General features: G+C 40.9%; 1 protein-coding gene across 13 annotated transcripts in view; it reads right to left on the reverse strand.

Annotated features, from left to right (window-relative positions):
- Positions 1 to 17,638: 17,638 nt before the first annotated feature.
- The window catches only part of LOC119308108 (elicitor-responsive protein 1-like), a 6,147-nt gene continuing 1,732 nt past the window's right edge, over positions 17,639 to 22,053 (reverse strand). For 2 of the 13 annotated variants that reach the window (XM_037584233.1, XM_037584234.1), the window contains exons 5-9: positions 21,911 to 22,002; positions 19,970 to 21,816; positions 19,784 to 19,894; positions 18,455 to 18,671; positions 17,639 to 18,305 (exon numbers count right to left, since the gene is read on the reverse strand). In XM_037584233.1, coding sequence (XP_037440130.1) covers positions 21,796 to 21,816; positions 21,911 to 22,002 — 113 coding nt within the window. In that variant the 3' untranslated portion in view covers positions 17,639 to 18,305; positions 18,455 to 18,671; positions 19,784 to 19,894; positions 19,970 to 21,795. The other 11 variants (XM_037584227.1, XM_037584228.1, XM_037584226.1 and 8 more) reach the window with 11 other exon arrangements.

The following is a 22,053-nucleotide window of genomic DNA, read 5'->3' on the forward strand; positions in this document are numbered from 1 at the left end:
CCTCCAAGGCGGCTCGCTCTGTCGCCATCCTAGCGTTCTCAGCAGCAAGTTCTTCCTTGGCTTGAGCTATCTCATCTCGCAGTTTCTCAACATCCACCTTATGTTGTGCTTGAGTCTCTGGGGTTATCTCTATCCCCATTAAAGTAGCCAAAGCATCGAAAGCTCGATCAGAACCTGAGTCGGCGGGCGCGCAGAACCGCTCGCTCCAGCCGTCGCCGCGGCCGTTGAACTAGAAGTCATAGCAGCAGCAGTTGTTGAATTAAGCATTGGTTGTGTGCCGACCATGAAAATCCCAACCCGGCTCGGTGGCTCATAGGGGTCTGAAATTCCGTCACCATCGGAACAGCCCCCAAGCCAACCATCTTGCAATTGATACATGGAATTGGTCTCGTCGGTTGAGGACTTATCACCAGAGTATATGGGCCGTCTCTCCGCCGGACATAGATCCTTCCTCAAGATCCGCTCCTTGAATAAAACCCACGAAAGCATGCTTCACGGCGGTTTTAACCTTGGCGGGTCGTGCACGCTGAGGCGTCTCAACGATGTCGGTGCTGGCGTCCGCCTCAGGCCCTGACTCACCGATCTTGCCAATGAAGACGTGGATTCTGCCGAAGGGGACCTGATACGTCTCCAACGTATCTATAATTTTTGATTGTTCCATGCTATTATATTACCTATTTTGGATGTTTAATGGGCTTTATTATGCACTTTTATATTATTTTTAGGACCAACCTATTAACCGGAGGCCCGGTCCAAATTGTTGTTTTTTGCCTATTTCTGTGTTTCGTAGAAAAGGAATATCAAACGGAGTCCAAACGGAATGGAACCTTCGGGAGAGTTATTTTTGGAAGAAACGCAATCCAGGAGACTTGGAGTGGACGTCAAGAAAGAAACGAGGAAGCCAAGAGGCAGGGAGGCGCGCCCAGGGGGGTAGGCACGCCCCCCACCCTCGTGGGCCCCTTAGGGCTCCCGTGACCGACTTCTTTCGCCTATATATACTCATATACCCTGAAAACGTCCGAGAGCACCACAAAACCCTATTTACACCACCACAACCTTCTGTACCCGTGAGATCCCATCTTGGGGCCTTTTCCTGCGCTCCGCCGGAGGGGGAATCGATCACGGAGGGCTTCTACATCAACACCATAGCCTCTCCGATGAAGTGTGAGTAGTTTACCACAACCTTCGGGTCCATAGTTATTAGCTAGATGGCTTCTTCTCTCTCTTTGGATCTCAATACAAAGTTCTCCTCGATCTTCTTGGAGATATATGCGATGTAATTCTTTTTGCGGTGTCTTTGTCGAGATCCGATGAATTGTGGGTTTATGATCAAGACTATCTATGAACAATATTTGAATCTCCTTTGAATTCTTTTATGTATGATTTGTTATCTTTGCAAGTCTCTTCGAATTATCAGTTTGGTTTGCCCTACTAGATTGATCTTTCTTGCAATGGGAGAAGTGCTTAGCTTTGGGTTCAATCTTGCGGTGTCCTTTCCCAATGACAGCAGGGGCAACAAGGCACGTATTGTATTGTTGCCATCGAGGATAAAAAGATGGGGTTTATATCATATTGCTTGAGTTTCTCCCTCTACATCATGTCATCTTGCCTAATGCGTTACTCTGTTCTTATGAACTTAATACTCCAGATGCATGCTGGATAGCGGTCGATGTGTGGAGTAATAGTAGTAGATGCAGAATCATTACGATCTACTTGTCGTGGACGTGATGCCTATATACATGATCATGCCTAGATATTCTCGTAACTATGCACTTTTCTATCAATTGCTCGACGGTAATTTGTTCACCCACCATAATACTTATGCTATCTTGGGAGAAGCCACTAGTGAAACCTATGGCCCCGAGTCAATTTTCCATCATATAAGTTCCAATCTATTTTATTTTGCAATCTTTACTTTCCAATCTATATCATAAAAATACCAAAAATATTTATTATCTCTATCAGATCTCACTTTTGCAAGTGGCCGTGAAGGGATTGACAACCCCTTTATCGCGTTGGTTGCAAGGTTCTTATTTGTTTGTGTAGGTACGAGGGATTTGCGTGTAGCCTCCTACTGGATTGATACCTTGGTTCTCAAAAACTGAGGGAAATACTTACGCTATTTGGCTGCATCACCCTTTCCTCTTCAAGGGAAAACCAACGCATGATCAAGAGGTAGCAAGAAGGATTTCTGGCGCCGTTGCAGGTCTACGCACAAGTCAAGACATATGAAGTACCCATCACAAGATCTTATCCTTTGCATTACATTATTTGCCATTTGCCTCTCGTTTTCCTCTCCCCCACTTCACCCTTGCCGTTTTATATGCCCTCTTTTCCCCGTTCGCCTCTTTTTCGCTTGCCTCTTGTGTGCTTGTGTGTTGGATTGTTTGTCACGATGGCTCAAGATAATACTAAATTGTGTGATTTCTCCAATACCAACAACAATGATTTTCTTAGCACTCGATTGCTCCTCTTACCGATGCTGAATCTTGTGAAATTAATGCTGCCTTGTTGAATCTTGTCAAGAAAGATCAATTCTCTGGCCTTCCTAGTGAAGATACCGCTACACATCTAAAAAAATTTGTTGATTTGTGTGATGTGCAAAAGAAGAAAGACGTGGATAATGATATTGTTAAATTGAAGCTATTTCCGTTTTCGCTTAGAGATCATGCTAAAACTTGGTTTTCGTCTTTGCCTAAAAATAGTATTGATTCATGGAATAAGTGCAAAGATGCTTTTATCTCTAAGTATTTTCCTCCCGCTAAGATCATCTCTCTTAGAAACGATATTATGAATTTTAAGCAACTTGATCATGAGCATGTTGCACAATCTTGGGAGAGGATGAAATTAATGATTCGCAATTGCCCTACACATGGATCAAATTTATGGATGATCACACAAAAATTTTATGCCGGATTGAATTTTGCTTCTAGAAATCTTTTAGATTCGGCCGCGGGAGGCACTTTTAAGGAAATCACTTTAGGAGAAGCTACTAAACTCCTAGATAATATTATGGTTAATTATTCTCAATGGCACACCGAAAGATCTACTAGTAAAAAGGTGCATGCGATAGGAGAGATTAATGTTTTGAGTGGAAATATGGATGAACTTATGAAATCGTTTGCTAATAAGAGTGCTCCAATTGACCCAAATGATATGCCTTTGTCTACTTTGATTGAGAATAATAATGAATCTATGGATGTGAATTTTGTTGGTAGGAATAATTTTGGTAACAACGCATATAGATGAAACTTTAATCCTAGGTCGTTCCCTAGTAATTCCTCTAATAATTATGGTAATTCCTACAACAACTCTTGTGGAAATTTTAATAAGTTGCCCTCTGATTTTGAGATTAGTGTTAAAGAATTTATGATTTCCCAAAAGAATTTCAATGCTTTGCTTGAAGAACAATTGCCTAAGATTGATGAGTTGCTAGGAACGTTGATAGAATTTCTCTTGATGTTGATTCTTTGAAACTTAGATCTATTCCACCTAAGCATGATATCAATGAGTCTCTCGAATCTATGAGAATTTCCATTGATGAGTGCAAGGAAAGAACCGCTAGGATGCGTGCTAAGAAAGATTGCTTTGTGAAAGTGTGTTCTTCTAGTTTTCATGATAATAGGGATGAAGATCTAAAAGTGATTGATGTGTCCCCTATTAAATCTTTGTTTTACAATATGGATCTTGATAATGATGGGACTGGAGATGAGTCAACTTTAGTTAAAAGGCGTCCCAATGATTAGGAGTTTTTAGATCTTGCTGCTAAAATTGGTAAAAGTGGGATTGAAGACGTCAAAACTTTACATAGCAACGAACCCACTATTTTGGATTTCAAGGAATTTAATTATGAGAATTGTTCTTTAATAGATTGTATTTGCTTGTTGCAATCCGTGTTAAATTCTCCTCGTGCTTATAGTCAAAATAAAGCTTTTACTAAACATATCGTTGATGCTTTAATGCAATCTTATGAAGAAAAACTTGAATTAGAAGTTTCTATCCCTAGAAAACTTTATGATGAGTGGGAACCTACTATTAAAATTAAAATTAAAGATCAAGAATGTTATGCTTTGTGTGATTTGGGTGCTAGTGTTTCCACGATTCCAAGAACTTTGTGTGATGTGTTAGGTTTCCGTGAATTTGATGATTGCTCTTTAAACTTGCACCTTGCGGATTCCACCATTAAGAAACCTATGGGAAGGATTATTGATGTTATTATTGTTGCAAATAGGAATTATGTGCCCGTAGATTTTATTGTTCTTGATATAGATTACAATCTTTCATGTCCTATTATTCTTGGTAGACCTTTCCTTAGAACGATTGGTGCAATTATTGATATGAAAGAAGGAAATATTATATTCCAATTTCCATTAAGGAAAGGCATGGAGCACTTTCCTAGGAAGTAAATTAAATTACCTTATGAATCTATTATGAGAGCCACTTAAGAATTGAATACCAAAGATGGCAATACTTAGATCTATTCTCGCTTTTATGCCTAGCTAGGGGCGTTAAATGATAGCGCTTGTTGGGAGGCAACCCAATTTTGTTTTTGTTCTTTACATTTTGTTCATGTTTAGTAATAAGTAATTCATCTAGCCTCTGTTTAGATGTATTTTTATGTTTTAATTAGTGTTTGTGCTAAGTAGAACCTATAGGATCATCTTGGGTGATAGTAAATTTGATCTTGTTGAAAAACAGAAACTTTTGCGTGCACGGGAATAATTTCAATAAATCACAGAAACGTGCTTTTCAGTTGATTCTTTTTGAAGAAGATTAATAGACAAATTTCCTAGGACTTCCTATTTTGGTAGAATTTGTGGGGTTCCATAAGTATTCGAAAGGTACAGATTACTACAGATTGTTCTATTTTTGACATATTTTGTTTTTCGAGTGTTGTTTGCTTATTTGGATTAATCTATGGCTAGTATCGGGGGGTATGAACCATAGAGAAATTGGAATACAGTAGTTTTAACACCAATATAAATAAAGAATGGGTTCATTTCAGTACCTTAAAGTGGTGGTTTGTTTTATTTTGCTAACGAATCTCATGAGATTTTCTGTTGAGTTTTGTGTTGTGAAGTTTTCAAGTTTTGGGTAAAGATTTGATGGATTGTGGAATAAGGAGTGGAAAGAGCCTAAGATTGGGGATGCCCAAGGCACCCCAAGGTAAAATTAAAGGACAACCAAAAGCCTAAGCTTGGGGGTGCCCCGAAAGGCATCCCCTCTTTCGTCTTCGTCCATCGGTAACTTTACTTGATGCTATATTTTTATTCACCACATGATATGTGTTTTGCTTGGAGCGTCTTGTATGATTTGAGTCTTTGCTTTTTAGTTTACCACAATCATCCTTTCTGTACATACCTTTTGGAGAGACACACATGAATCTGAATTTATTAGAATACTCTATGTGCTTCACTTATATCTTTTGAGCTAGATAATTTTGCTCTAGTGCTTCACTTATATCTTTTTAGAGAATGGCGGTGGTTTTATTTTTTAGAAATTATTGATCTCTCATGCTTCACTTATATTATTTTGAGAGTCCTTTAGAACAGCATGGTAATTTGATTTGGTTATAAAATTAGTCCTAATATGATGGGCATCCAAGATAGGTATAATAAAAACTATCATATAAAGTGCATTGAATACTATGATAAATTTGATACTTGATAATTGTTTTGAGATATAAAGGTGGTAATGTTAGAGTCATGCTAGTTGGGTACTTATGAAATTGAGAAATACTTGTGTTAAAGTTGGCAAGTCCCGTAGCATGCACGTATGGTGAACGTTGTGTGACAAATTTGAAGCATGGGGTGTTCTTTGATTGCCTTCCTTATGAGTGGAGGTCGGGATCGCGCGATGGTTAACTCCTACCAACCCTTCCCCTAGGAGCATGCTAGTAGTACTTTGCTTTGAGGGCTAATAATTTTGCAATAAGTATATGAGTTCTTTATGACTAATGTGAGTCCATGGATTATACACACTCTTACCCTTCCGCAATTTGCTAGCCTCTACGGTACCGTGCATTGCCCTTTCTCACCTTGAGAGTTGGTGCAAACTTCGCCGGTGCATCCAAACCCCGTGATACGATACGCTCTATCACACATAAACCTCCTTATATCTTCCTCAAGACAGCCACCATACCTACCTATTATGGCATTTCCATAGCCATTCCGAGATATATTGCCATGCAACTTTCCACCGTTCCATTTATTATGACACGCTCCATCAATGTCATATTGCTTTTGCATGATCGTGTAGTTGACATTATATTTGTGGCAAAGCCAGCTTTATAATTCTTTCATACATGTCGCTCTTGATTCATTGCGTATCTCGGAACACCGTCGGAGGCATTCACATAGAGTCATATTCTGTCCTAAGTATTGAGTTGTAATTCTTGAGTTGTAAATAAATAGAAGTGTGATGATTTCCATTATTAGAGCATTGTCCCATGTGAGGAAAGGATGATGGAGACTATGAATCCCCCACAAGTCGGGATGAGACTCCGGACTTTATGAAAAATAAAAGAGGCCAAAGAAGCCCAAATAAAAAAAGAGGCCAAAGAAGCCCACCAAAAAAAAGAAGAAAAAAGGAAAAAAAAAGAGAAGGGACAATGTTACTATCCCTTTTCCACACTTGTGCTTCAAAATAGCACCATGATCTTCATGATAGAGAGTCTCCTATGTTGTCACTTTCATATACTAGTGGGAATTTTTCATTATAGAACTTGGCTTGTATATTCCAATGATGGGCTTCCTCAAAATGCCCTAGGTCTTCGTGAGCAAGCAAGTTGGATGCACACCCACTTAGTTTCTTTTGATGAGCTTTCATACATTTATAGCTCTAGTTGACATCAATTGATGGGCATCTCCATAGCCCGTTGATTAGTCGAGTCAATATGAGACTTTCTCCTTTTTTGTTTTCTCACATAATCCCTATCATCATACTCTACTCCACCCATAGTGTTATATCCATGGCTTACGCTCATGTATTGCGTGAGGGTTGAAAAGGCTGGAGCGCATTAAAAAGTATGAACCAATTGCTTGGCTGAAACCGGGGTTCTGCATGATGGGAGCATTTTGTGTGACAAAAATGAAGCATGGCCTAACTATATGATTTTGTAGGGATAAGCTTTCTTTGGCTATGTTATTTTGGTAAGACATGATTACTTTGTTAGTATGCTTGAAGTATTACTATTTTTATGTCAATATTAAACTTTTATCTTGAATCTTTTGGATCTGAACATTCATGCCACAATAAAGAAAATTACATTGAGAATTATGTTAGGTAGCATTCCACATCAAAAATTCTGTTTTTATCATTTACCTACTCGAGGACGAGCAGGAATTAAGCTTGGGGATGCTTGATACGTCTCCAACCTATCTATAATTTTTTATTATTCCATGCTATTATATTAGCTATTTTGGATGTTTAATGGGCTTTACTATGCACTTTTATATTAAATTTGGGACTAACCTATTAACCGGAGGCCGAGTCCAAATTGATGTTTTTTGCCTATTTCAGTGTTTCGAAGAAAAGGAATATCAAACGGAGTCCAAACATAATGAAACCTTCGGGAGAGTTATTTTTGGAACAAACGCAATCCAGGAGACTTGGAGTGGATGTCAAGAAAGAAATGAGGAGGCCACGAGGCAGGGAGGCGCGCCCAGGGGGTAGGCGTACCCCCACCCTCGTGGCTCCCCTGACCGACTTCTTTCGCCTATATATACTCATATACCCTGAAAACATCCAAGAGCACCACAAAACCTTATTTCCACCACCGCAACCTTCTGTACCCGTGAGATCCCATCTTGGGGTCTTTTCCGGCGCTCCACCGGAGGGGGAATCGATCATGGAGGGCTTCTACATCAACACCATAGCCTCTCCGGTGAAGTGTGAGTAGTTTACCACAGACCTTCGGGTCCATAGTTATTAGCTAGATGGCTTCTTCTCTCTCTTTGGATCTCAATACAAAGTTCTCCTCGATCTTCTTGGAGATCTATTTGATGTAATTCTTTTTGCGGTGTGTTTGTCGAGATCCAATGAATTGTGGGTTTATGATCAAGATTATCTATGAACAATATTTGAATCTCCTCTGAATTCTTTTATGTATGATTTTGTTATCTTTGCAAGTCACTTCGAATTATCAGTTTGGTTTGGCCTACTAGATTGATCTTTCTTGCAATGGGAGAAGTGCTTAGCTTTGGGTTTAATCTTGCGGTGTCCTTTCCCAGTGACAGCAGGGGCAGCAAGGCACGTACTATATTGTTGCCATCGAGGATAAAAAGATGGGGCTTATATCATATTGGTTGAGTTTATCCCTCTACATCATGTCATCTTGCCTAATGCGTTACTCTGTTCTTATGAACTTAATACCCTATATGCATGCTGGATAGCGGTTGATGTGTGGAGTAATAGTAGTAGATGCAGAATCGTTTCGATCTACTTGTCGCGGACGTGAAGCCTATATACATGATCATGCCTAGATATTCTCATAACTATGCACTTTTCTATCAATTGCTCGACGGTAATTTGTTCACCCACTGTAATACTTCTGCTATCTTGAGAGAAGCCACTAGTGAAATCTATGGCCCCCGGGTCTATTTTCCATCATATAAGTTTCTGATCTATTTTATTTTACAATCTTTACTTTCCAATCTATATCATAAAAAATACCAAAAATATTTATTATCTCTATCAGATCTCACTTTTGCAAGTGGCCGTGAAGGGATTGACAACCACTTTATCGCGTTGGTTGCAAGGTTATTATTTGTTTGTGTAGGTACGAGGGATTTGCGTGTAGCCTCCTACTGGATTGATACCTTGGTTCACAAAAACTGAGGGAAATACTTATGCTACTTTGCTGCATCACCCTTTCCTCTTCAAGGGAAAACCAACGCATGCTCAAGAGGTAGCAGGACCCAATACCCGTACTCAATCGAGCCGACCTCGGGGCCCTAGCCAGCGTTGTTGATGTAGAGCTTGCCATGGCGACTCTTGGTCATCTGACCCATGGCCTGTCCCTTGATCCCTGCGAAGTTGCCCTTCAAGAACTCGAAACCACCGTGCGCTGGCCCCACGGTGGGCGCCAACTGTCGTGGATTTAACACGGCAGATGCCCTAGCAAAAGGACTTAGGTGTGGAGCCAGACGGGACAAAGGCACAGAGAGTTTACCCAGGTTCGGGCCCTCTCAACGAGGTAAAAGCCTACTCCTGCTTTAGGTTGTATTGCTTGGGTTTCGATTACTAGGGAGCGAATATGCTTAACCTAGTTCTTGACTTGTTGTTTCTTGAGTTAACCCGCCGTCGGGTCACCCCTTTATATACACAGGTTGATGCCCAGCGGCTTACAGAGTCCCGGCCGGATCATATACAACGTGTCCGGCTCGGTAACTAACTAAGCTTGTCTTACAATACAAGTCAGGCATATGGCAGCTCACACCCGTGGCCTCAAGCCATCTCGGGGTGTTGGGCCTTCAATAACCTTACTCTATGAGTCGCCATCTTCATAACTTCTTGGGATTCGTCATCTTAAGCCACCGGTGGCATGACCCGGCCCCTCCTGGGCAGGTCATACCCAATAGTTATATCCCCAACGGCGGCAGTGTTGTGGGCGAATCAGGGCAGGCAGTGGCTATGCAGTGGGCAAAGAGAGGAAGAAAGGAAAGGAAATGAAGGGTGGTTGGCGGTTGGCGCGCCGCCGCCAGTTTTACATCTCCTGGAGGTGGAGATGCAAATTTGCATCTCCACCTCCACGAGATCTAAAACTGGCGGTCGCGCGCCCACGTGTTGTATTTTACATCTCCTGGGCGAGGTGATGTAATTTTTTTTGCATCTACATCATTTGTTGTAGGTGGGTTTTCGGGCCTCGGCAATGCAAAAGTTAGTTATTTTTGCATCTACATCATCTATTGGAGATGCTCTTAGTCTATTACGCTGCAATGATTGGTTTTGATTCGATGTTTTGAAAGAAAATTTGAATCTCCCATTCACCCCCCCCCCCCTCTACCCGATATACATCGGTCCTAATAGGTGTGCATCCAACATACTTTCTCATGGAGACCTCGGACATTTGAGGAAGCCCGTCATCAGAATATACAAGTTGAGTTCTATAATGTAAAATCCCACTAGTATATGAAAGTGAAAATTATGGAGATTCTCTATATGAAATACATATAGCTACTCTGAAGCACAACTGTGGAAAAAGGATAGTAGTGTCTACTTTGATGTCCAATAAACTATTTTACCTAAGTCTTTCATCAAAAATAATCTTTTTCGATGAATCCTTTTATTATGCTAAGAATCTATCATCCACACACTGAACTTTAGAAAGATCATACAGCTCCCACTAAACTTCATAAGTCTCACCATTCTAATGAAGTTAAACTATTTAACCACTTCATCAAAATGTTAATTCTAGCTCTTGTTATGCTTGCTTCAAACCATAGACTTGTTCATTTGAAGCTTATAATCTTTTACTGATTTATTTACCATCATAATCCTTATAGACTGTTACATTGCTTCTCGTGAAGAATGATTCATATAATCGATTCTCACAACCTTGCTACATGGATAGTAAAATTACAACTAGTGTCTGTTCCCAGAATTAATCAAGTTCCAAACTTGATGAAATTCATTCTGGATTAAATAGATTTATGTCATTCTTATGAGCTGGGCGCTGCTATCGCTTCCCAGTAGTGCGTAGGTTTATCTTCCACTAAGATGAAATCTTTATTACCTACGCAAATTTAGTTATAGTCTTAACTTAGAGTTTCTGCAATTAGTGTAGTAACCCTTTTCGGATCAGTTGCATATATATTTTTTAGAACAAATTCCATTTTATTCTGTTTATATTCACCAAAGATTCATTAATTTTGTCAAGGTGTATTGTCCTCCCACTTATTCCTTTAGCGAGAAACTTTTTCTCGAGAAAGTGTCCATTCTCCGCGACAAACCCTTTTGTCTCCGAACCATTGCAAGAGGGGTAATCTGTGGATAGTATTCGTATAGATTGGTCACTCCATAACTCATATGGTGTAGTTATGCCAGACATTTAGACAGTGCTTCATTTTAGTGTACATATTGTTGTTTACATGCATAACCCCAGAATAATTACAAGTGGATTGGTACATTATGAAACAACTCATAATCATTTATTTGCTAAACTCATGACTCGGATAACTATTTATCTTCTTGTCATGATGATCCTTAACTTCATTATGAATTCCTTTGAACAACTTAAAATATTTCATATCTTATGACTCAAATCATCAGTGATTTTTAGGAATTATAGCTACTCACCGCGCTCTGGTATGATCATTGAATTGTGCACATCACTATGTAGTATTATTCTAATGATTTACCCTTCTGATCAAAAACAATTCTGAGCGATATATTAGTCAATGAATTCATCAAACAGTTCTTGTATGTGTCAAATGATTCAATAATCAGGAGACACTTATACTTAATCTCAATGAATTTTTACATACAATTCTTTTGATATGACCAATATCGGTGCCACAATTAAGTAGTTCTTGTCAGTCTTCTTAAGATTTTTAGCATTAATGTTATAAATATTCTTCAAGATCCATAGTGAATAAACCACTGACAAAATAGAGGTAAATCCAAAATATATTCTCATAATAGTTTGAACAAGCATTGTTTAAAACTTATAAGAATATCCATCGCTAACTCGAAAGATATTGTCTTACATAACTTTTCATTGAAATAACTATTATTCGGTTCTAGGATAATCTGGAAGATAAACTAAATACATGACTTTGACGGCTTGAGCAGCGATCCCATCACTATTCCCGACTTGCATCACGACTTCATTCCTTCTCAACTTGCGAGTTTTATGTAGTCCCCGTGACCATTTGCAAATGAAAGCAACCGATCAGTATCAAATACTCCTAACTTAAAGAATTTTAACAAGTAGAATAACATTAACTTTGTATAACTTCTATACCTTTACCGCAAGAAACCGTTCTTCTTATCCGCCAAGTATTTCTTATAGTTGCGCTTCCAGTGTCCCTTCTGCTTGCAGTAGAAACATTCAGTCTCTTTAGTAGCTCCGCCCTTGTTTCTACTCTATGCCATGGTCTTACTGGCTCCTGAAGATTTCTTCTTGGACTTGCCCTTCTTCTTGAAACTGGAGGCATTATTGACCATCAACACTTGTTTGTTCTTCTGCATTCCAGCCTCCGCAGTCTTGAGCATAGCGAACAACTCCTTTGCGCTTTTCTCCATCCCATTCATGTTGCAATTCATGATAAAATGATCATAAGATGGAGGGAGTGAAGCAAGCACAATATCTGTATCGAGTGTTGGAGGAATTCCAAATTCCAGTGCAGCAAGCCTATCAACATAGCCAGTCAGCTTCACTATATATATGCTCAATCATTAAGGAACCTTCTGCCATCTTGCATTCAATCAAGCCTTGGTAATTTCATAACGTTTGATCCTTGCCTGCTTCTTGTACAGAGAATCCAGTGACCCAATTATAAATTCAGTAATGGATCATTCAAAATGCTTTTGTAGTTCAGGATCCATGCAAGTCAACATGAGGCACTTGACTAACTAGTAATCATCATTACGAGCAATAAAAGCGTCTACAACTTCTTGTGGTGCATCCTTTGCAGCTGCTCACCCAGGATTCCCCTTCCCTTACGCCAGCCAAAGGGGAGGAGGAATCCTTCCCCCGGTCCAATTTTCCCTCCCTATAGGGAAAGAGGGAGCGCCTCCCCTATTGGCCTTGGTGGCCCAATTCTTCCTCCACCACTTAGCCTTTTTAGGCCCATTGATATTAAATTAATTATAAAACCCTCTAACATACTAGAGCATATTATATATAAGTTAACATCACCAAAAATATTTTCCACCTATATATTAATTATCAGTAATACTCGGTATTGCCCGATAAACTCCGAAACCCTTCTGGTGACCCCGAAATGCTTTCAGTTCCTCTCGAAACTATTTCGAGTATTAACAAAACTATTTCATAAATAAATCCTTGATACTCTCGTCCTACTAACACTCAGCAAATCAAGATTACCTTAATCTTGTGACCCTATAGGTCCAGTAAACAATAGACATGAACGAAACCCATTCGTTCAATGACCGATAGCGGAATCGTGGACGTCATATCGATCCCTATGATTACACAAATGTCATTTGAGAGAACCTTTGGTTATCGTGTGATGTTCCCTTTGCTTTGTGATACATCACAAAACCCGAGGTGAGATATATCAGTATCCTCTTGAGTAATACACATGCTCACTATATCGGTCTCATCATTGCCGGTTTTGTTCTTCTTTCTCGTTGACATGTTCCAGCATCCCCGTGATGTTGTCACCTATGTATATCCAGATGATGATGGGTGCTGTCACACCGAGAGGGCCCTAAGAATATCTCTCCATCGTTGGAGGAGAAAATTCCACTCTCGAGCTAGCCTGTCCCTTGTCAAACTTTCTGATGAACCTGTAAGTTGTCGTTATGATCACCAAGTTACTAATGATGTTTCAGCAACCCCAAAGCTAATTGTATGGCAAGAAGTGACTATGATACTCTCATGGTCTGAGGAACTAAAATCACAAGTTAACACTCTATGTTATAGCAATTGACTCATGACGATATTATCTCAATGTATAACAAATAAGTATTTGGGTCGATTCACTATGATTGTTCTCCCAACATCATATTCCCAATGTTGTTTTGAGACTATCGTTACACTTAACGATATCTCAAGATCCGAAAAACATGATCATCAACAACACTTGAGCTAGTCTTAGAGGCGAGACTAGGAATCTTTACATTACCGTTTATCGTTTTGCACGTGTATATGAGTTTTCCCACTCAATTGCATATTCCAGGATCATAGCAACTATAGCATAGAATATAAACTCCTAATTATGAACACGGAAATATAATAATACAATATTATTGCGTCTAGGGCATATTTCCAACACACATGCCTAGCGTAGGGGAGTTGCTCAAGGTCCTTCGGGCAACGCTTGGGAAACATGGTTACTGCAGATTGGTAGCGATGCAATCTGTGTTGCTCCGAGAAATGGCCCCAGATGGCGGTCCGCATGGTTGGCTCTCCGACGGGCATCATGATGACGGTGGTGGCCATGCCTCCTAGTCGTCTGGGTAGCGAGTGTACTAGCGGGAGACTTGGGCTCGTCATTTATCATTGATAGTGGTGACGCCCAAATATAGAACTGAAGACTTGTGCTTGTCACGGTTGTCCTCGGTGTCTTGTGGTGGCACCGGTGAGCTGTAGAGTGAAAGATCTATGCTTTGGCGCCGAAGGAGGCAACCCCTGTGGGTGCCTCTCTTGAGGACGTCATCGTGGTTCTACTCTTTGTGCTAGGGTTCCGGGCGAAGACCTTTGCCCATCTAAAACTTGACGGCGGCGATGTTTTATGTCGTTCCCCTTTTTGAATGTGTTGTTGTGGAGCTTAGGTATCCTAGGGTGTGTCGTGGCATAGTTTTTAGGCCTACCTGTGTTAGCTTTCGGGTTGACCGGTTGTCCTAGGATTTGGTTTGTAAGATGGCTTCCTCACTGCTTTTTACCGTTTGGTTGTGTACTTTGGTTTGTGATTTTTTGCCTATAAAGCAAGGCGAGAGCCTATTTCATGAAGTGACCTTGCACGTGGGGAAGGCTTTGGTTCCACGACTTCCGGCGTCACGTGATCGACGAACGCGATGTGCGTCCTGGATGTAGGCTACAACAACATTTTATAAGATTGACGTTAGTGCGACTTCCATTTCTGTGCAGGCCACCGTCTATATGCGGTCAAAGTAATCGAGGCTGGTAGGGAGGCGGACGTGGCCGATGATTGGCTCACCCTAAGGCGTGTGTCATCCTCGACTCACACAAAGAAGTCTCACTCCTCTCTAGAACCCTCTCTCGGTGCGGCCCTCTTTGGTCTCACCAAGGAAAGGTCCGCTTGGAGGGCATGGCCGTGCCGACATGGTAATGAGGGAAGAGAGGGTGCGGGGTGGAGGCCTGCAAAGGGGGTGATGGGAGTGAGGTTGTCACCGAGAGGATGGGGTGAAGAGGATTAATGTGGTGGTGACAACTAAGGGGTTTATATACCCGCGAATGGGCGTGCTCCGGTGGGAAACAAGTGGAGGATTTGTCGTGTGAGGGTGCGTAACGTGGCGGCGGTCATTAATTGACGCTCTTCCTGGTGGATAAGTTGTTGCGACATTGGTAGCGGCGGAAGTGACAACCATATGAACGGCTACACCATTGAGCAGGTTGCGTGCAGGATGAACATGTCGGGCTGAACCCCCACCCCCACCCCCACCCTGCGCATGAGTGGTTGACGGATGACGTGCGCTACAAACCAACTCTCTTAGCCTCCAAATATGAAGGCTTGCGGACCGTATATGACGTGTTCCATAAATTATGGCGATCAAAAGGCATATGGGCACTCTATTAGAGTGCCACTTTAGGCTAAAGTCACTATTTTGATTTTTTTTGCAGGGAAAAGCCTCTTGGTACTTTATTGCGAAAACCACAGAGTTACATCATTCACTACATGGGTAATCAAAAACGTAGGTGGATCATTATCCCACAAATACATTATATTATTGTCATAAGCATGTCTGGCTAAAAATTGTGCCAAGCCATTGGCTTCCCTGGGACAGTACTGAAATCGAATCGATGATATTCCATGAGCAATTTGGAAGCAATCTGTCATGATAGCCAAATATGATGCCAAAACATCACTGACTCCATTACATGCATTGATGATCTCCAAACTATCAGCTTCCACGGTAACTCTGGAGCAAGCAATATCCTTTAATAGTTGGAGGCCCCTCCGAATCAGCATAGCCTCCGCCGCTGCAGGGTTAGATGCGTGATCAAACACTTCGGCTACCCCCGCCAAAGCTTCTCCCCTACTTTTCTGAAGAACAGCCGCAATGGCCCCGGTGCCATCTTCAAAGTACGCGACATCTATCTTCATTTTGTACGTGCCTACAGGAGGTTTCTCCCAATGGAATTTGCACTCCTGATGGTGAGGGGTCTTCACAGCGGAATTTGCTGTTATCATACTGATTGCAAAAGTTGTGCTTAATGGAGGTTTGACCCTAACCCCCTTCTTTATCTCTATTCTCTCCCACCAAATATACCATGCAGCGACCGCCACAGTTTCTTGTAGCCCCTATTTCGATGGTTATTATTTCAATTGGGCTGATATGACCACGCTAGAGTTGCTCTACCCTAATGCGTCGCAACCTCCTTTTCTTTTTTGAACACCACAAGCCGGACACGGATTTAGCGAATATGATTGTATGCGCACCCCTTATGAATAATAAATTCAAAAACTTAAAATAAATAAATAGTAAATTTGGAAAAATACTAGAAAATAAATAAAAAGGCGAATGTTTTTTGTAACATACCTAGTCGGCTGGTATACCCATGTATGAAGTTTCACGAATAAACGACATTTGTGGTATTCTGGGTAGAAATGACAAAATCGAAGCATATTAAAAAAACTAGTAAGGTGTCCATTGTATTTTCTTCAATAAGTATATCACCAGTGTCAATACTTTATGAAACTTCACACATGAGCAGAATGGTCGACCAAGTTTGATACCCAAAACTTTAGAAATCTTTAAAAAATCAAGTATATTATCAAAATTACTATTCATCGTGGGTGCGCGTGAAATCATGTTCATTTTTGTATTTTCAGTCACAACTCACAAGTCTCTCTTTCTAGCAAGGTTTAATTCACTTTTCTCTACTACTATTAAACAAGCAAATGTATCCATCACTAATCGCACCCCAACACATGTAGACAGAACAACGGAAATGAATTACCACCGCACGATCATGCCCACTCGATTAGATCTAATCCTCCACGCGAAAACTAACCATCACCAAAAAGTACGTTTCGCAATTATGACGGGCGGACGAAACTCTGCCAAGCGACGAAAGGTTCCGCACGTCCGCGTCCCGAAAATTCGGAAGGAGGATTCAGCGGGATTCCTTTCTTTTCTATGGGGATTTAGTGGTAGAGAAGAGGAAAATTAAACGTACTAGTATAATACCCGTGCGTTGCTACAGGCTCCTTGTATATGACAGTGGTTGTATGATATATACTTTACCCTCGTACTAATCATGCTTACCCATCATTGTCGACCTTTTTTTTATGTAAAGACCCTCTTTCTCACCCTGTCTCTCATCTCCACTCTCTTCTTTCTCTCTCTCCATCCATTTCCCTATTGTGCCCCCATCTTCTCCATCCTCTCAAATTCCCTCAATCAGTTATTTAAGTGTTTGATTATACACAAAATAATATTTTTCAGGATTAATTATTATACTTGCCACCACAATAGAAGGAATTTCATGGAAATTTTTGTGGGCAATTTGCTCTATCCTTAAAAAATTTCAGGAGCCATGGCAAAATATTTTTGTGAAGCACTACAACACACTCCACACATATGGTGGTGTAATTTTTCTGTTTCTGATAAGAAAACTTATAATTTTTGTATCTATTTGTGTGAAGCATTGTAAGCAGGATAGTTCAGTTATTGTGGATGTCATGATATAAACGGGAATATCTGCAAGTTTAAAATATTTGATGCCAATGACTATCATAAACCAAGTCATTACAAACACTACTTGCCTTGGTCCAAAGGATTCTCGAGATTTTAGTACTGTAATATCAAGTCAACACTGTTTAGAAAACTTAGCCCATTGAATAACCTTAGCAAGAACTTTTTTTACACAAAGCGAAGTGCTACTATTTATACATCAAAGCTTAACCAGCCTGCAGATTTTTCCTACATCAAAACCAATTAACTCTTCTATGAGGTAGTTATTTCACCAAATTGCAAATTTCTTCTGATTACCGCCATCCCCTTATAGCAACACCCCTCATAAGCACTCCTACTTTCTACCAAGAACTTGAATATTCATCAAATGTTATTGTCTCATTTTCTTCCTTGACGTCGGAATCCATATACTATTTATTTTCATGGATATAGGGTGCTTTGCTTCAACTATGGTATAGATATTCTGCCATGTCGTTTGTAGAACCGTGTCTACTTTGTAGTATCCAATGTATCGTGCACCTGCGTCTTCTCGCCTTATATTCTCAACTGCAGATAAGGCTTCGAAAACAACGGTCACGTGCAAGATCTTGGCTAAAAAAAGACATTGATGGTAGCTATCTGCAGGCTTTCTTCAGTCACCAGCTCTGACTGTGGTGTCTCCGCTGATAATTCTACCTTGGTTGTAGGCAAGTAGGCTGGTATGTTCATCTAGTATCAGGAACTCCTCTTCGCATCTGAATTTTGGCGAAACAACAATTCTACTGAGACCAGAAGCATAATCATGGAGGTAGCTCAGTTTTCAAGGCATAAGCCTGGTAAGCTATCCCAAAAAATGAACAACCATCATGAAAATCCATATGGGAAGGGAGTATTAATTACTAACCAGAAGAACTTGATGCCGAGGAATGGTCATTATGCGTGCCCAAATAAAAGGAATTGATTATAACTTGGAAGATTATGCGTACCTAAAAGAATAATTGAGTAGTGAATGCTCAAGCATCAAAAACTTTTCGACTGTCTTTTCCTTACCACACATCAAGTCAATCTTAACATTTTTTCGACCCCATGTCTTCTCCCTTCAGCGGCAACTTAGAAGATTTCTGCACACAGGGTAAAATCATGAAGCACTTATAAAAGAATCCGAAACTACTGTACTTGACTATAGAATAAATACAAGACATATCAGACTTGAGTATAGAGCCAACGTTCAACATCTTTCAACCATATTAAACAAAATGATGACAGATCCACTACGCCCCTTGCTAGCTCACTAAAACGCCTGCCCACAAAATCAACACTGAACACTCGTGGCGCTGAATAAAATAAATCAATAGCACTTCCCCCAAATAAATGTCAATCTGGACATGAAACTGTATGGATAAATCAATAACGATTTTGGTATGCCTATGTGTGTACATGCGCATCATGACAAGACATACTTTGCCATCCATGGGAACGAGGCTGAAACTGTACACGCCGGCCTTGGACAAGGATATCGAACTGTTGACCGGCGGTAGGGGAAGGAAGAACTATGCGGAGAGGCGCTAAAGGGGTGCTCTCCCTCACAACTATTCCATGGCCGACCGCCACAGCGAGCCGACCATCATAGATCACAAATGCAGGGACCCCTTGACTGACACGTCGAGCATGCCTCAACCGGCCAGCATCGGCGCATTGCCACCATGCTCATTTCTGCTCTCCCTCCTCTCTTTCATGGATGACACAAGGGGATGGGATGAGACGGACGGGAGGCAACCCTTCTCCTCTCTTTCAAGCGGGTCATGGAGCTGCATTTGTACATGAGATTACATGGAGCTAATGTAGTGATCAATTATGAACTGTTTATTCGGTACAACTTATCTCCAGAGAGTAACTGCCACATACGGCATGAAACGAAAAACAATTGAAGCACAACTCAAAATATGGTTAAGCAAAGTCTGGGACAAACCTTGGTGCCAATACATAAATTATTTCATTAAGCAAATGTAGATAAGAATAAACAACCAGTACTATAAATATCAAGGACCTACACAGTAACACATGCAAATTTGGCTCTAGGGCACTACAATTGCATGCATTTTGCTCCAGGTCAACAAAAAGTTGAAATTTTCTTAATACAATTACAATTATGTGGCAAATTGCTGAGCTAATTCAAATCTGATGAAGTAAGATCAATTTATTAAATCAATGAACAACATCAAGTGTTACTTACAGGGGCTGGACACTCGTAATCGATACCAGCAGAATTGATTCTTTTGTGACACTTCTCATCCCGCTTTACAATTCCTTGAAGCATCCTCTAGTGCTCTTCTACTATTTTATCCTAGTAACACAAAACAACTTATATTAATCTACAGCATAAAATTTTGCATTCCAGCTGTAGTTAGCAATAGATTACCTTACTAAGCGTCTTCCTGTTCAATTGCTACCCGGTCAATTGGTACAAATCCCTTCCGCACACCTTTCCATCTAGAAGAGATACACTATACGGACATTGTAGATAATAAGAATTATGTTCTCATTTTAATCAAAACGCAAATAACAGTAACTATGTACAGCTATATGTTACAAAGTACAGGGAAAGAAAACTGTAGTGCTGTGAGTTACTGCAACCTCCGTATAAAGTACACAAAAAGAACAAGGATTCAAGAACAAATACAGGCACATAAATGAAATTTAACACAAGAAGCTTGCAAGTTCTTGCAAGAGCTTACCACCAATTCTTAAGCTTACCGGCTGTTTGGCCCACCTAAACTGGATGTTCCATTATGGAAATCGAGTAGCAGAGGCGAACATCTACAATGCTATAAATGAAAATGAACTAATCAAGTATTCATACAGATCAAAGTGAATACCATTAAACAACAAGCGGCAAGATGTGGAATTCATGGTAGCACATCTTCTTCATGTTCGAGAGAGCCCGGCGAACACAGCAAGCCGTAACCACATACCTGATGCCTTCTATTCCACTCCTTCTGTTCTAGAGATGCACGCCCAATGCTGACGTGACCTATCAATTAGGCACTTTTTAAACTTTAGCAAACCTTTTGATGGTCCTCACGTACAGCGAGAGATGATTGTGCATTATACATCTGATATACGAAATAAAAGGTGTCACTTACTGTGAGGGATGATCGCGTATTAATTTAATATTTACATATGATGGAATAAGCACATAATGTAGCGGCAATGTTTGTCTCTCCTTATTATTTGGCCACAACAAAGATAGCGTTTTTGTGACAGCAAGAAACATAAATAGGAACACCTACAATGTATATATGAGAAAATCAAATTAAAACAAACACATGATTATAAAAGCACGTAGAGAGGTAGAACTGCATCATGGACCTGCAATTGAAGAGCACGTAGGTGTATCAAGTAACAACTCTTAACCAAAACTGGAAATAAATAAATAATAAATACAATCTATACCAAGCCTCGCAATGTCATAATCATTGTTTAAACGGCATACACATTGTCTGTAAAAAAAGAGCTAGAACAAAAATTAAAATCTGAAACAAAATTCAAAACCGGAACCTTTGTATGGCAGGCAATGAATAAGTTATAAAGCAAGATCTAACAAGCAATCTAGCTATACACGTACAGAGTTTAATATCAAGTGGTTGAGTTAGGAAGATCTAGCCAGCAATCTAGTCCCTGCACGTGAACTGGGATGAGGATAAAAAGGAAAAGGAGGGAGTGTCACTCTTTACATGAACATATCAACCAACCTCAGATCCCGGCCAGCCCCAGCAAGCCCTCGCCAGGAACGCACACGGGCCCCGCCGCTCGGTCCCCAGCCCGCACGGCCACACAGGACTCCCGCACTAGCGGCAGCCCGAGGGGCCTCCAAGCCGATGCGCGATCCGGCACGGAGGAGGGGCTGGCCCCGAGGAGCGGGGACCCGGCGAGTCAGTCCGTCGGTCAGGAAAGACAGTATAAGAAGGTCCCTACCCCCTAGCCTCAGAGATGTGAATTGTGAGCGGCACCACGGATAAGCGCAGATAAATATGGGGTAGACCAAAAACCATAAATTTCTAACACTTATAAAAGGCGGTGCTTATGCCTTTGGCACCGTGATAGAACCACTGGCCCATTTTCCCTAAGTAAATCAACAGTACTATTCAATTTCCACACATCAGGCGAAAGTAGCACCAGGATTTTCCTCACATGATGATTGCCATACTGTACAGCAAGGCGAGCATCTCGTCCGACTCCAGCTTATCATCTGAAGCCACTCCAGTCCTAGAGGAAAATTTTCTATCACATATATAACTTCGTCCCAAATCAATCCACACGCAATAGAAAAAGGTTGGAACTGTGCATCCAAACAACGTACCGGAAGAAGGGATCCCGCAGCCTTATCTCGAAGAGGGCCGCAGTGACCTCCACGGGGATCGGGAGGCAGCCACTGCTCCGACACGCCGCGGTCTGCACCAATGAAACAGTCAGAGATTTCTCACCATTCACCTAATACTTTTT

This window comes from Triticum dicoccoides, chromosome 5B (assembly GCF_002162155.2).
Source record: "Triticum dicoccoides isolate Atlit2015 ecotype Zavitan chromosome 5B, WEW_v2.0, whole genome shotgun sequence".
Taxonomy (NCBI): domain Eukaryota; kingdom Viridiplantae; phylum Streptophyta; class Magnoliopsida; order Poales; family Poaceae; genus Triticum; species Triticum dicoccoides.